Source organism: Phalacrocorax aristotelis, chromosome 22, assembly GCF_949628215.1.
Source record: "Phalacrocorax aristotelis chromosome 22, bGulAri2.1, whole genome shotgun sequence".
Taxonomy (NCBI): Eukaryota; Metazoa; Chordata; class Aves; order Suliformes; family Phalacrocoracidae; genus Phalacrocorax; species Phalacrocorax aristotelis.
Window position 1 is genome coordinate 7,777,029 of NC_134297.1, and position 12,513 is coordinate 7,789,541.

Genomic DNA, 12,513 nt, shown 5'->3' on the forward strand with positions numbered 1-12,513 from the left:
GCCAAGGTCACTGCCGAGGCCACCTCGGAGGCTCCCCTTTCGTCCCCAGCCTTGCCGCAAGGGCTCCTCCCGACCCAGCCCGCGCCGGGCAGGGAGAGACAGGCTGGAATAACGCAGGGTTGCTTTGGATGCTGTCCTGCTCTCTCGGCACGCGGAGAGGCTTTCTGCTTTCCTCCCCTCCGCTGCAGCTCTGCCGGTGCCAACCCTTGGCGCGCCTGTACGGGCCTCGTCGCTTTTTCTTCCGCAGCTCCTCGCACACCTGAGGTTTCACCCATTGCCATTACCTTGGCAAAGTCGTAGCCAGAAGGGAGGTGGATGTCAAGCTGGTCTCGCATCGGTGTGCCCAGTTAGAGCCCGTACCCTCGAGTAAAGGCGTTCAGCAGTTTCCAGAGAGCCAGGTCTCTCCAGCAGGTCCCTGGTTTGTGTATGGTAGAGGGAGCTGGTGGAGGGCGAAGCTGGCAGGGAAGCTTCCATCCCTATGAAGCTCAATGGCACTCCTTGAGCTTGCATTAAAGCTGTGGCTTCACAGCATCCGAGCGGTGAATCACAGAATCATCAAATCATTTAGGCTGGAAAAGACCTTTAAGATCATCGCGCCCAACCATTAAACTAGCACTGCCAAGTCCACCACTAAACCAGGTCCCTGAGGCGGACTAGACTACGTCCCTAAGCCACTAAGCCCTGTCCCTCCCACCACCCCCTGCCCTGCGACGCTGACCCTTTCCCCAGCGCTGGGCTCCAGGATGCCCACCTGCATGTGATGCTAAGGGAGGTCCCCCACGTTGGTGGGTGCCAACCAGCTGGGCTTCCCTCAGGTCAGCAGGGCTGACCCCCAGCCCCGCCTGCTCAGCTGCTGGGCAGGAGGGATGCTGCTCAGCTGCAGCCTGTCCCTGTGCTCCAGCTGGGAAGGATGTTGCTGAGATATTTAGGAAGAGGAGAGAGGCAGCGGGTAGAGATGAACACGTAGCACAGCCTATTTTAGGATGTATTTTCGCATATGCTGCATCAGACTCCCACCCTAAGGACAGGAGACCCCCTTGGCTGGATCGATGAGCTGACATCAGCTCCTCTCCGCAGCCACAAGGCAGTCTCCAACAGGACAACTGGTCCTTCAGGCACCTAGGAAAACTCTCCACAGGCCATTTCTTTCTGCTTTTTCCCTCAAATGAGGTCCTATCCTTAAAACCTAAAGCTGGAGGGGTAACACCCTCTCTCAGACTTCATTAAAAATTAAAACAACTCTGGATATTCTTATTCCTCATCTCAACATTGCACCCTTTTCTCTTCTGCTTGCTTTCATCGGTTCTCTCCTAAATTTTGTTTGCCGCTAAAGCATTTAGATGCTTACCATGTATAAAGGAGAAGAGAAACCGAGCACCAGTCACAAGAACCGAAAGGCCTGTGACACCAGTAAGGACTTGGCAGAGATTATTAGGCTGATGAAAGAGCAGAAATGCCACTTTCAAGTTAGGGGATAGACAAAAGATCATCATTACACAGCAAGATATTAAGTGGGAGCTTTTCAAAGCAGGCAAGTTTATTTCCTTAAACAGGAATCAGAGCCGGCGTTAATATTTTTTAAGTGAAATGCTACATCAAATGACGTGCGTGGCTCCTCTTTCTGTCTTATTTACTGAACCCTCCAAGACAAGAGCAGTGTTCATGATGTAAGCCTGTCTTACACAGCCCTAAACTTTATATCACAGCATTAAGGCATCTCAGGGCTTTTGCTGTGTTTTCTCACAACTAAACTTTGCTTTCCAGACTCGGAAGCCTGGCAGGCAGCAGCCATGGGGATGCCGTGCCGCGTCTTCGGGTCGCTCACGGGCTTGTCGCTGTCTCTTTGCAGACCCACCCCTGGTGAACTTGTCCGTGGAGCCACAGCCAGTCCTAGAGGATAACACTGTCAAGTTCCACTGCTCCGCCAAGGCCAACCCTGCCGTCACCCAGTACAGGTAAGCGCCGGCGCTGTGCCTCTCGCTCCCACCCTCCGTCCCCGCCGTGCAAAGTGATTTCCTCCCGGTGACCCAAGAGCGCTCAGCAGCTCCAGCCGCAGTTTCTGGTGGATATTCCACTTGCTCCCATGTCTGTCACTGCTTGGTGGTTGTGGTAGCTCATCCCCATGGCCTCTGCTGTCCTCCAGCTGTGGGGATGCAATGGCTGGACCCAGGCCCCCCGATCCCCGCAGAGCAGCAGAGACCTGCTGTGGCACGGTCCTCTTCCCAGCATCCCCGCTCCGATGGCTCCCCGACACTGTTCTTGCCTTGATGATGTTGTTACACGTTGAGAGGCTCCAATTGCCTCCGCATTAGGCCGTCTGCTACATTTTGCTGCATGCAGCAAGTCCTCAGTCAGAGATTCACTGGCGCTTTGGAGTGGATTAAGAGGCCTGGCACCGAGCTGGCAGAGCCATCTGTTTGGGGACATAACGAGCAGAGCGTGCCGAGTGAAAAGTCTGTTATGGGAAAATTCCTAATTTTTTTTTGCGTGCTCTTTTATGATTTAAACAATACAACTCCATTGCTGTCTCCGTGTAACCCTTAAGCAACCGCCGTAAGCTTCTCTAACCCCAGCAGCACAGAGCAGAGCTCAGAAGAGACCAGAGCAGAGGTGTCTGGGCTGGAGACATGGGGGGACACAGGGGATGGGGTATCCTTGAGTGGGACGTTCTCATTGAGTGGGTGGGATCATCGCTGCTAGCAGGCGTCTTCCACTGGCCGTGGTGGGCTCGGAACAGGGCACGAGCGGTTGAGGGGCTGTTTGGCATTCCGGGGAGAATCATAGGAGGAGAAAAACGCATCGCTCACAGCTGCAGTAGGTCTGGGATGAAGGCGGTGCATGGGGCTCCCTGCCTGCACCCCTACGCCGAGGCACTCCCGAGCCAATCTTGATCAGTACGCGTCAAGGTGCTGCAGGGATGGCAGAGCGTGACTCCAACCACAGCTGTATCCCGCAGCAGCGAGGCCCATTGCTCACCGCGCTGTGTTCAGTCGGTCTTGTTCACTGCAGAAGGTGAGCAGTGGCTCTGCACCAAGCAGAGTCGCTGCCGTGGGCTCATGGTTATGGGTATGAGGGCTGCTAGAATTAGAAAACACCCCTTCTCACAAAGTTTTCTCATCTAAGCAGACAAAAATATGGGTATGGAAAGGGGTCATCACACTTCGGGAGAGGAGGGCGTCGTGCTCGGCCTCCTGGCTCCAGCTCTTGGCCAGGAGGGCCCATGTCTGAGCCCACGTGGAGACATCACACAGCAACCAGGTCACCCCCGTGCCACCACTGCGATCAGCTGCTCGTCACTCCTGCCTTGAAGTTACGAGCGTGCACACGCAGGCGTGCAATCAGTTGTGGGTTTGCAACAGCGTCTGTTGATAATAACAGAGGAGGCACCTCCGGGGACAGGTTACCATGACCCGCCTCCTGTTAGGCTCGTACAGCTTAATTAGTACAATCGAGTTTGCTGGTAGGAACGATTCCTTCTGGCTGGATATCTGCTATCAGCACAACAAAGCAATAATTGCGTCCCTAGTTACACAGAGGAGTTATTAATTTGAGAAGTCAATTAATGTCAAAGATACAAATAGCCCTGTTTTCATATTTACAGTTAGGAGGAAAACGAAGTGCGTGACAATCTGGGGAAGGATCTGGGCAAACGTCCCACGTGGGTCTTATGCCGTGATTGATTCTGCTACAGTCAAAGGCAAAACAGCCACCTTTGGCTGAGGAACCAGGCGGTGGCAAGATTTCTGCTTCAAAGACAGGGCATCCAGCCTGATGCTCAGCAACAGGCGCTCTCACATCATCCCTAGATCCCCACCGGGCTGATCCCCTGAACAGTGGAGCAGCCTTGAAGGTTCCCATCTGGGTTTTCTCCTTCCTCTTGGGTGTTTCCACCCTCTGGGTACGTGGCTCTCCCTGGCCAAAACAACGCTGGATTACTTTATCTCCACCAAACAGCAGATGGATCCGCCACACTGCTCCCATCCCTGGCGCTGTCTCACTAGCGCAGGGTTTTTGCTGTCCCCTGTAGTTGCAAATGCCGCCCGCAGCCCTCTTCCTTCTCACCCATGCCAAGGCCACATGTCGTGTCCCCCTTGTTGCTGAGCACTGGGGTTTCTGCCTTGCTGCAAAGTGCTTCAGGACTCATTTCATGATGGCTTTTACTATCAAAATTAATTGCACTTTTTTTTCAGGTTATGCTTTCTCATAAAAGGGATTTGCAGGGGGGGGGGACCCAGGGCATGAAAAATTTAAGCACTTTGTGTTTCTCATTTCTTAAGTTCCCTGTTAACTGTTCCATGTTAGCATCGCACAAGGCTTTTTCCCTACCACTGTGACAAGCAAGCAGGATTCAGAGGGGCTTCCTTCCACTTAATGGCTCTAAATCACTGGGAGCAGGGATTCATTCCCCTTCCAAAAGATCCCAAAGCCCTTCACTAACTATGTAAAGGCAGCAGATGTTTCAGCACCGAAGCTTGGAGTCCTCTGGAGTGGGACATCCAAGCAAGGAGTCCCCTGCACCTTGGTACGGACTAGGAGGGAAGGTGGGTAAAGGGGTGGGACATGGAAAGCCCCAGCTCTGAGGTACTTGGAGGTGTGAAAAGGCAGAACATGAGTTCAGTGTCATCCCCAGGGCCACCTGGGACCCCGTCACTGGTGAAAATGAACTTATTCTGCCCTAAAAACAAAAAATAGAGGGAAAGTGTGTTTTGGTTTTTTTTTTTCCTTCCTGGGGAGAGAATATATCTCCTATGACCTCCCTCATCTTCAGACACAGATACCAGATCTTAGTCTTCAGCCAACCTTTATTTTTAATACCTCCCAATATGTTTGTCAGCAAACAGCTCGGAACACAAAGGAAAAATGACTAAACAACATAAATCCCCTTTTCTGGGCGTAAATCCACAGCCAGTTCCACGGGGCCACCCCTGTTTCGAATACAAGAGCAAGCTGTCACCTTGCTTGAATTTGCAAGGGGCGATAACTTTTGCATCACGTTTGCATCCTGGGTTTTTCTGGCTGGGAAAAGCAAGCGAGGTCAAACATCTCACCCGAAGGCTTCACCCAAAGATGCTTGGCTGGGAAACATCTGTGAACCATGCTGCTCGTTCGAAAGAAGCCGCTAAGCAGGTCCTGGGGTTTCAAGCACAGAGCCCTGACTCTCTTCATTAGGATGATAAGGGAAAAGAAGGAAAATTCAACGAAATTTCTCAGGAGATGAAAATCTCCCTCTGCCCCCACCTAAACCCCCACAGAGAATATAGCTTTGATAAAATCAAGGCAGCTGCTTTTTCCTTAAGAGGTTCTCTTTGTGCTCTTTTATATAATACATCACATACGTGTGGTTTTTAATGCGAGGAAAACCAGGTTAGAAAGGAGACCTCGGAGCAATCTGCTTCCAGAGCCAGAGTGGAAAGTTACAGCCTGCGCCGCATCTTCTCTTCTGGGGGGGGGATTTAATGACATTTTGTCAAAATTGACAGGTTTCCGTGAAATGTTTGGCCTCAGTGGCATTTTCTAACCGGAGGAAAAGCCACAACCCCTCTACCCTAAGATTGCTGGCATTTTGTGGTGTTGGGGGCGGGCTGGGGCAGCGAGACGTGGTTCCCCTGCTCCTCTTCTTAGCTGAGGACACCCTGGAGCTGAAATCCCAGTCCTCCTCCCTCGGTGGCAGCCACGATTCCTTGACGAGGAGCATGTTTTTCCCCAGGGGGGTTTGTTCGCCCGCAATGTCACCTGGGCTGTCACTCACTTTTGGACACGGGGCAGGCCAGTGTCACCAAAAGTGACTGGGGAGAGTCAGGGAGAGGGCTGGCAAGGTGTCACAGTGAGGCGTGAGTGGGGGTTTTTTGGCATAGGGATGAATTAACCCTGACAGCAGGGGTTTTGCTCATTTGCATGTTTTCCCCCTCACCACGCAGAGCAATCCCTGCACAGCTGTATCGCATGGCCTCTACAGGGTCTTCCACCCCATCCAGGCTGGGTTTATCCCCTCTCTGCCTGGGAGCATGTTCCCTTTGCAGCTAAAGAGCAGCTCAGCCCACCGAAGTGCCGTTGCACAGCTCCTTGCTGCTGCCGGTGCAGCATCTTCTCCTCGAGAAAGGCTCGAGGGGACCTGAGCTGCTTGGCAGCACCTCCATGGATGTGTCCCCACCTGCTTTAGCACCACGGACATCGGGCTGGAAGCCCAAAGAGGCTCCCTGGTGTCCCAGCGACGGTGGGGGAAAGCTGCCCCTTCCTCTCCCCTTGCCTCAAGCCGCTGCCTGCCTCTGCCAGCTCGTTTGCAGGCAGAGCGTCACGTCGCCACGGTGCCAGGCTGGAGGCAGCGAACGGCTCCACCAGGCAGCGAGCATATGTGCGGGCAAATTGCACGCTCGTCTTCCTCTAATAACACGCTTCCCACACGCCTCTGCCTCTCGGTGGACGATTCTGGGATGGGGAGGGGGGGAATTTGGGAATTTACTGACTTTCTTTTGCTGCAAGCAAACGGGCAAGAAAGGGAAAGCGAGAGAGAGTAATTAGCTGTCGCCGTTGTTCTGCCACCTGTGATGGCGGGTAAAATTAATGGAAAGCAACAGAAGTCGGGGCTACGTGAACTGACTCACAACCAGGCCTCCTCTTTGCTCACTTCAGATCTCTCTATTTGCCAATCTTCTCTTGGCTTTTGATGTCTGTTGTGTGTCTGTGGGGTGTTTTTTTGCTGTTATTATTTATCACTCGCTGTAAGAAAGAGAATCTTTAAAGTGGCAGAAGAAAATGGGAAAGTTTAATATTGCAAAAGGCAGAGTCCCTCAGCCTTTTGGGCTCCTCCAATGATGATTATTTTTGCAGAGCGATGGGGAGTTGGTACAGGCAGGGCAATAATACATATCTCACTCTCGCGCGTTGATACAGCGCTCTCGCCCCCAAGGCTAGCAAAGACCTTTGCAAATAACGTTATCTGTGTAGTCACGGAGGTGGGGGGACATTTCAAGCCACCCTCCAGCATCAGCTGCAGTTCTGGGGACCATTGCACTTCCCAAAGAAGGCGTGGGACCGACGGACAGACAAACAGACATAGGTGGAAAGAGAGCTAGCCCTTCCCAGCTGCTGCAAGGTGTCTGGCTCCGGCGTTGTGTGCGGCAGCTGTGAACAACATGCGCGACGCTCCGTAATGGTGTAGGACACGGCGGAAGATGCAGCTGATGCTGCAGCAAAAGCAAAGGTCAGGAGGAGCTGGGAAGCGCTTATTTAACAGCCACCCAGGGGATGGTGCTACACCACTTCTCTCCCATCCTGTACCAGAAGGGGCACTACATTTTGTGCGGTCCAGGCAAGCTCTGCCTTCCCCTGTTGGGCTGAGGCCAAAGGCACTGCCTGCCCAAATATTGGTGAAGATCTTCCTGCATCAAGCAGCTTGGGGAACAGCAGCTGCGGGTCGGGGTTTGAGCCACGCCACCGTCCTGGATCACAGGGTGCCTGGTCAGGCTGCGCCAGAGCTCGGGGCCAGCCAGCAGCATCCCTCTGTTCTCAGCCCCACCGTCATCGCCGACGCAGCGCATGGCTTGCCTCGCAGCAGGAGCATTGTTTGTTCACTCACTTGGCTCCGGTCTGTAGAAAAAAACCTTCTTGAAAACCCCCGGAATGCACCTGATGGGAGACAGTGTCCTCACCTCCCTCTGCCTTTGCGCAGGGGAAAACAAAAAAGATGTGGCTTGTTGCTGTCAACAACAGTCATGCCCTGTGCCAGGCCCGCTCCTCCAGCCTGCTCCACAGGATCCTGCCTCTGGCTGGGATGCAGGGTGGGCATTCCCCACCCAGCCTCAGGGAGACGTGCGGATGAGGAGCCCAAGCACCTTCAGCAGATCTGCTGTCTCCGAGGATGGTACGTCATGCCCAAGTACAGGTCTGCGAACATTTTGGCTGCGGGTCCTGGGTGGGGGAAAGTGGCAGGTCTGTTGGGATCCAGGTAGATATGGAAAAATTGCACCTGATATTGAGGAGCTTTAAGAAGAGAAGGAGAAAATAATGATACACATCAGCTGTGCTTTGGCCTGCCTGTCTTACACCGTGCCATCTCAGAGGCAGTTTTTCCCTGGACACGGACACATTATGTTTTAGAGAAGTTCAAACTCCACAGAGCATTGCTGCTCTTTTTAATTTGGGTCTTGTCTGCACCATTCTGGGGCCTGCTGGCTTCTTACCAGATTTATTCACGAGATCTTTCAAGCTGCCATGGATAAGTCAAGTCCTCTGAGGGCACGTGCCCCGTGCCCTGCTGGAAACAGCACCACACTGGCTTGGAAGTTTGCTCAGATGCTCTAACCAGCTCCCTTGTGCCTTGGCATTGCTTTGCTGCATGGCAAAGGGCCGATCAATAAGAGTGCGTGCTGCTGGGTGACATTGGGTGGAAGAGAGGTGAAGCCAGGAGCATCAGAAGACTTGCAGAGCTTTATCAAAGGGATGGGGAATGGAGGAGGGGATGAGCCAGCCCTTGCTTGGCTGGGGTGAATCATTGTACCTTCACTGCGCCGGTAAACGTGGCTGGCTGGGCCAACTGACTGCTAGAAGTCATCAATCAGTCATGGGCTCAACATATAGACCCAACTTCTCCAAAACAGATCCCTAAGGCAGGAGAGAAGAGCTGGCCCCTGCCCTAGGTGTCTGGTTGTAGCAGATGAAGCTCAGAGTGAAGGTCAGCGAGTCACTGATTTGTGTGTGGTACCCGGGATTGCCAACCCGAATTCCCCATGCTCCCTCCTCAGGGATCAGACCTGTTCAGGTGAGGTCGCCCCATGCCAGAGGGCTGACCCAGGGACGCGTCCGAAGCAGGATTCAAGTGAAGGGAGTCAACCCCCGTGCTGAGGCAGTGAGGACAGCTGGGCTGATAGATGGATGCATCCTATTTTGGCTGGCCATGATGAAGCCACATTCTTCATCTGCAGAGCTGAGGAATACAGGTCTTAGGGAAGGAAGAGCCACAGAAATCGTTTCCTGCTCCCAAGACCATTGAGCAGAAGAAGTCATCACCCCAGGCACTGGGAGCGGATCCCTCTCTTCCAGCTGGCTCACCTTGACTCCTTCTCTTGGTCAGCTGGGCTTCTGGAGGCACACAACACCTCTGTTCCCGGGTGAAAGGCCATATTTGAAGTTTCATGCTTTTCCATGACACCAAAGTTGTCCCTGCCTCTTCCATTTAGCTGCTGCAGAATATGTTCACAGATCCGTAGGCTGTAAAGGCCAGAAGGGATTATTGGTTCATGGGAAGCTGATGAAGAGATTCAGGGTGATGCGTTTCATTGGCAACTTTAGACAGAGAAGTGGCAAATGATCCGTTTAATGGGCATGCCTGGCACTGCCCACAGCCAAGCCGCAGCAGTGGACGTTTTCCCTGTTCTGGCGCTATAAGACCTGAATATATTTTAATATGAAATTCAGATGGCTTTGAAAAACGCCTCCTGGGAGTTGGTGTGTTTGGTATGTTGCTTGCTTTCTTCTGCCCGTTCATGAAAGGCCCAGAATAAAAGTGAACATCCCCCCTGTACCCTGCACTCCCCAGAGCTTCTGACGACTGAGACCACTACCTAATTGGCACTTTTTTTGTCTCCCCAGCAGTCTGTGCCAAGGAAGGGGGAACTGCAATATTAAGCTCTTATTAAATGACAATCAAATCTCTATTTAATATTTAAAAGGGCCTGTCAAGGGTTTGAAACACACTGCAGAGCAGCCAGCGACTGCAGACAAGGTGTGAAGTCCATGGGCTCATGGGCAGACTCCCCTACATCCACCAGGCTCCATATCACACTCGCAGGGGGAAAATACCCAGATATCTCTGCCGGGGGCTGCAAGGGGACCCAGGGCAGCCCCGCATGGTCCTGCAGAGCCGCAGGGTCGCTGCTGGCCAGGAGGCTGCAGAGGGACTGGTCCTGGGAGCAGCTCACCAGGCGTCCGGTCCTGGCAAGAGGCATTTCAGCATCTTCAGGTGGAATGGTCACTTTGGTTTTGCAGCCGTTTCTTGGCATGCTTAGACATTCTCCCTGCGCCCCAAACCATCCTCCTCCTTCAGTCCAGCTTGGAGAAACTGCTCATTTACGCTAACGTGCAAGCTCCGGCCCCCCACGCTCCTGGTTTTTGCTGCCTTCCTCCCATCTGCTCCCTCCTTGCAACGGCCGAGGCTGCCGTCTGTCCAGTGGCAGGACGCTGCGAGTCCACATGCCAACCCTCGGCAGGGCTGTCACCTCTCCCGCTGCCTCCCGCAGCCAAACTCAGCAAGGGAGGCAAGGGAAGCCGACGCGGGGAAGGGGCCCGCAGGCATTTCACAGCAGCAACAGAATAAATCTAATTTATAGACATAGCAAAATGCAGCAAAAGCGGGAGTTGAAATGAATGCAAAGCACACAGAGGTCTCAAGTTATCAGCACTGTAACATTTTTCCAGCCTATCTCTGTTTTCCTGCCTGGGTTTGTCTTTGTAGCTTCCTCCCAGACAAGTGGACCTTTGCTCTGAAGTGAAAATGAAAGCTGGGGAAAGAAAAAAAATAACGGGGAATGAATTCTTCAGATCTCCTTTGCGATGCGTCAGCCCCATCTGCCAGCTCCCTCTGACAGGGAGCGGAGTGTGGCTGGGTGACAGGCAGAAAGGGAAAGGCAGGGCTTTTTAAAAAATAAACAAAAATAAAATAAAATAAAATAAAATAAAATAAAATAAAATAAAATAAAATAAAATAAAATAAAATAAAATAAAATAAATAAAAAGCACAAATATCCCTGCAGCGATGTTGGGCAGTTGCAGGTGCTCCGCCAAGGCACACGGCTCCAGGTGTGGCTGGGAAGACGGGCTTGGAAGAGCCTCCCTTCGCTCATGGAGGTGTGAGGATAGGGAGATTTGTCTTCCCGCTCCCTGGCTTGTCAGGGTAATGGGAACAAGCGGGTGGGAGATGTTCGGAGGCAGCTCAGACTAATTAGGAGAGAGCGTAGAGTCTGATAGCTGGAGAGGAAAAGAAAAAGGGGGGGGCGGGGGGGAAGCGCTTTGTACTCTCGAACGCTGCTCCCTGATGTAAAAATGATTAAAGGTACCCAACGAACTGCGCGATGAAGCAGCCAGCTCAGACTGCAGCGTTGGACGGAGCCTCTCCAGTGGAGGGGGTGGCAGAGGGGTTTCACCGGTGCGTTTCAGGAGGGCTCACTGAAACACGGGGCGCACCACGGTTGTGGCCATCCCCAGCCAGCCAAGAGCATCCCCTGGGGCAGGAGCTGGCGGCCTCACAGGTCTTCAAGACTTTGCTCATGCAGAGTCTTTTGCTGTCCCCAAAGCCTCTCATTTCCAGCAAACTTTGCACCCAAACCCCTGGGTGCTAGCAAAGACCTTACGGTTTGCTACCAAACAAAGCTGCTAATGCTTCTTTTAAACATCCCTAGGGTTCAGAGAGATGTGAGGGTTGTGTTTCCTGAGCCTCGTTGGTCACCTCTCCTTTGAGACAGCCTCCTGGTGACTGGGAAGGTGACTGGGAAGGTGACTGGGGAGGGAGCATCGTTGGCTCCTCTAGCCAGATCTCCTCTCCCTTTGCAAGGAGAGGTGGCAGCTTCTCAAGCCTAATTTAGCAGTCTTTAATCTGAGTTATTCCAAACCACACTTGCCACTTCCTTCATGCGTTCCCGCAGGATGATGGGCTGATTTCACAGAACGAAAAGCCTTAAGCAAATCTTGTCACACAAGAAAATTGATTTTTCAAAACTGACTTTTACAAGATTACTGGTGGGTTTTTTTCCCCTCATCTTTCTTCTATATCGTTCCCTTCCAGTCTCACGAGGTGGCTTCAGATCTAAGGAAATTAGAGATGCTGTGACTAAATTGAAAATGTAAAAAGGGGGAGAAGGAGGAAAAAAAAAGGACACCCAACACTCAGCACGTCCTCTCCTGCTGCCTCTGAAGGATATGGCTGTGTGTGCTTGTACTTGTGAAGTAGCAGAGATGCCTCCTTCCCTTCTCCTACTGCCATAACCTCCGTGAGACATCAGGAGTTTGTCAAGGCTTGTTCCAGCGTCTTACAGGGAACATCCCCCGACGGGTGTTCCTTGCTGATCCTAAGCTGGATCACAGGCGGTTTTTTCTTTCTCTCCCTCAATCCCTCCATCTTATTTTCTCTTTCGGAAGAAAAAGACAGTTTCCTCCTGCCGCTCGATTCGGAGACATCTCAATGCGTTTTGTGAAAAAAAGAAAAAGAAGAGAGAGGAAGAGTTGCCTTGAAGTCGTTTCAGACAGTTTAAAATATGCTAAGCTTTTGTGTTTCTGCAATATAAATAATGAATCCTCTTAGAGCTTCTGAGTTGGGAAATACGTTGATTTAAGAGGCCTTCAGCTCTGCTTGAGGTTTTTCTGCTTTCATGCCAGAGGGTGAGGAACATTGCCAGGGACAAGCAAGGTGTGAATGATGAGGCAGGGGATGCGGGAAGGACCTGGGATGCGGATGGGAGCTGCACCTGCCTCAGCCCTGCAGGTGCTTTGCTAAAGGATTTCACTTCTTGCTTCCCTCTTTGC

The 12,513-nt window shown here is 52.4% G+C and overlaps 1 protein-coding gene across 2 annotated transcripts in view; it reads left to right on the forward strand.

Annotated features, from left to right (window-relative positions):
• The window catches only part of KIRREL3 (kirre like nephrin family adhesion molecule 3), a 347,570-nt gene that overhangs the window by 297,036 nt on the left and 38,021 nt on the right, over nt 1-12,513 (forward strand). For both annotated transcript variants that reach the window (XM_075116531.1, XM_075116532.1), the window contains exon 7: nt 1,850-1,955. In XM_075116531.1, the coding sequence (XP_074972632.1) occupies nt 1,850-1,955 (106 nt within the window). The remainder of the gene's footprint in view (nt 1-1,849; nt 1,956-12,513) is intronic.